The sequence below is a fragment of the Penaeus monodon genome, chromosome 14 (genome assembly GCF_015228065.2).
Source record: "Penaeus monodon isolate SGIC_2016 chromosome 14, NSTDA_Pmon_1, whole genome shotgun sequence".
NCBI lineage: Eukaryota > Metazoa > Arthropoda > Malacostraca > Decapoda > Penaeidae > Penaeus > Penaeus monodon.
Window position 1 is genome coordinate 744,820 of NC_051399.1, and position 2,817 is coordinate 747,636.

Sequence of the window (2,817 nt, forward strand, 5' to 3'; positions counted from 1 at the left end):
AGTACACTCACGCATGAATGTTTGCAAGCCCGCTTGCATATACATGCTTTGGACCTTTTTGTTTTACCATAAATACTCGTAGTATTGCACTCAGGGATTTCATATTTCTGCTACACAGTGGCTTTCGAGGATGCTCTTCGAACCCCTCACACAGAAAAATGTAGTTTAAGCAGTTATTGCGTGGCCTTCACGCTACTGTCCCGAAAAATAGTTTCCCATTTAAAGATCAACTGCGTGTATATGATCATTATTGTTAAATGATGGTTCAACCTCATACTAAATTTGTGGAAGTCAAGGCTGTAAACTTTATCAGATCTAGCGTCCGAGAGCTATCCAGATAAAAGCAGTGTGATGGACGAAATTGCATCAGACAGCGGTGAAAATAAGCAATCAGACATCAGAGCGAAGGTTGTGTCTTACTGGCGTGTGGATAATCGCTGCACGAACGCGTGCAGGTTCCCTCACAATTTTAGTCAGACGATATATTAGTTTATTGTGGAATGTTTTACTAGAAGTCGTTAGGCAGCCGTTAGAAATGAAACACTTACTTAAAAATTGTCTTTGTACTGGAATAACAAATGTCTTTCACGAGCCACTAGTAAGTTAATGTTAGTAATGCATAAATTTTTCACGTGTTTGTTAGTTCTGATTTCTATCTTGGAAGGTTTTGCTCAGTCACCAAGCAGATGGTGCTTTCTAGATAAGTGAAAACCATTCAAAAGATCTTTCTGACGTCGGCCGTCCCAACACCAGAAAATCACCCGGAGTCAGCTCTGCACATTATCCCCTTATCACACACCAGCAACAGATTAGTGGCACACACACACGCGTCTTGCGTCGCCGTTCGCGGGGCAGGACGGCGAGACTCTTTTACCTTCATGGCGATAGAATCCAGTGATTCCAAGAGGAAAAGGTCGAGGCGCAAGAGGCTGCAGGCACGCTTGGTAGAGGGGAGGGGAGGGGAGGGGAAGCCACGCGGCGTCGGGGGAGAGGAAATGCTGTGTCGGGAAGGCCGTGTGGTCGGCAACTGATCTTCGGGGAGGGGCGCCCTCCCTCTTATACCTTCCTCTGACCACGCCCGCTCTGACCCGCGCAATACGTCGCGTGAGTGGAGGGGGGGGGGGGGTATTGGTCTGCATGACAATGTGTGGAGGACGCAGGTGTGTGTGTGGGAGGATGTGTAAAGTGGTCTCGAGGAGAGTGCATTGGGGCGGCGGCTGCGACATGGCTCCTGATGGTCTCGCTTTCCTGTGCCAGGAAGCCTCCTCTGTCATTAAGCTTCGCCAAGCACTTTTTAATGGCAGCTTCCCAACGGGCTGCGTTACGCCGGCCTCCTTCCCGGGCCTTCGGCAGTTGCACCACAGGCGAACTACAGGAAATAAAGTCTGCTTTTCCAGATTTCTTCACTAAATGCAGTCTGAGTGCATTATTGATTGCAATATCGGCGTTAAGACTTTTGTTGTGCAACATTAGGGAAATGCAACGGAACCAAGGGCGCTTCTAGCACGAGGCTTAACACACGCATTTTCTGGAGCGGAGACTTTGTGTTAATGACGGCCAAGCGGCTCGCCAGGCAACGTACTCGTCCATTAGATGCATAGTGCCACACGCACATACATATACAGACACACACACACACACACTCACACACACACACACACACACACACACACACACATACACATACACACACACACACATTCACACACACACACACACACACACACACACACAACACACACACACACACACACACACACACACACACACACACACACACACACACACACACACACACACACACACACACACACACCTCTCACTCACTCACTCACTCACTCACTCACTCACACACACACACACACACACACACACACACACACACACACACACACATACGCAGCGAGTGTACGTGTATATATATATATATATATATATATATATATATATATATATATATATATATATATATATATATATATATATATATATATATATATATATATATATATATATATATATTCATATATATGTATATATTTATATATATATATATATATATATATATATATATATATATATATATATATATATATATATATATATATATATATATATATATATATATTCACAGAGAGAGAGAGAGAGCGCCAAAGGCCCACCGAAAGAGAACGCGAGCCCACATCTCGCGCAAAGACCTTTTCCTGTTGCTTGGACCCAAATGGGGACAGCCAGTGACGCGTTGACTCGACAATCGACCGAGAGAGAAAATATGCGTCAGTTTGAGAGGAAAATACAATCAAGCAAAAGCCTGACGCCCAGACCGGAGGACCAGAGGAACCTTTTCCCTCGTCCGCTCGCCGAACGCCTTGAGCAAAGCAGCGATAACGGGGCGGCTTTTTCCGTTTGTAATTAACGCGAAAACGTTGCAAAATCGCAATTAAGCGCGAGTTATTGCAGGAACGGCGGCGCCGCCCCGGATCCGCGCAAAGGGCCTCGCGCGCGCCCGAAGACATTGTTTGCGGCGCCAAGGGGGGAGGTCGCGGACCTGCAAATGTCACGCTCTGTTTTGACATTGAATATTTTTTAGGCGTTTCCAACAAGCGTTTCAGTGTCACGTTTTTTGCGAATGTTATGGCCATATTGCCTTTAAAGAAAGAGGGAAGACCTTCACGATTTATCAAGACATTGCGAGCGGACGTGACTTCAGCGTCCACATCCGCGTCCTCCGGCGACGAGCTATGGGGCCATTAAATAACTTGTTGTTATCAGCTGCCATTAAAGTCTCTGATCAACTCCTTTTTTATTGGACTGAGT

The 2,817-nt window shown here is 45.8% G+C and overlaps 1 protein-coding gene across 1 annotated transcript in view; it reads right to left on the reverse strand.

The window, feature by feature from the left end:
• Nucleotides 1–971, reverse strand: part of LOC119580756 (glutamic acid-rich protein-like) — a gene marked incomplete at its 5' end in the record, with an annotated part of 16,272 nt that extends 15,301 nt beyond the window's left edge. The window contains 1 exon segment of the mRNA XM_037928857.1: nt 875–971. Within this exon segment, the coding sequence (XP_037784785.1) occupies nt 875–880 (6 nt within the window).
• Nucleotides 972–2,817: the final 1,846 nt, after the last annotated feature.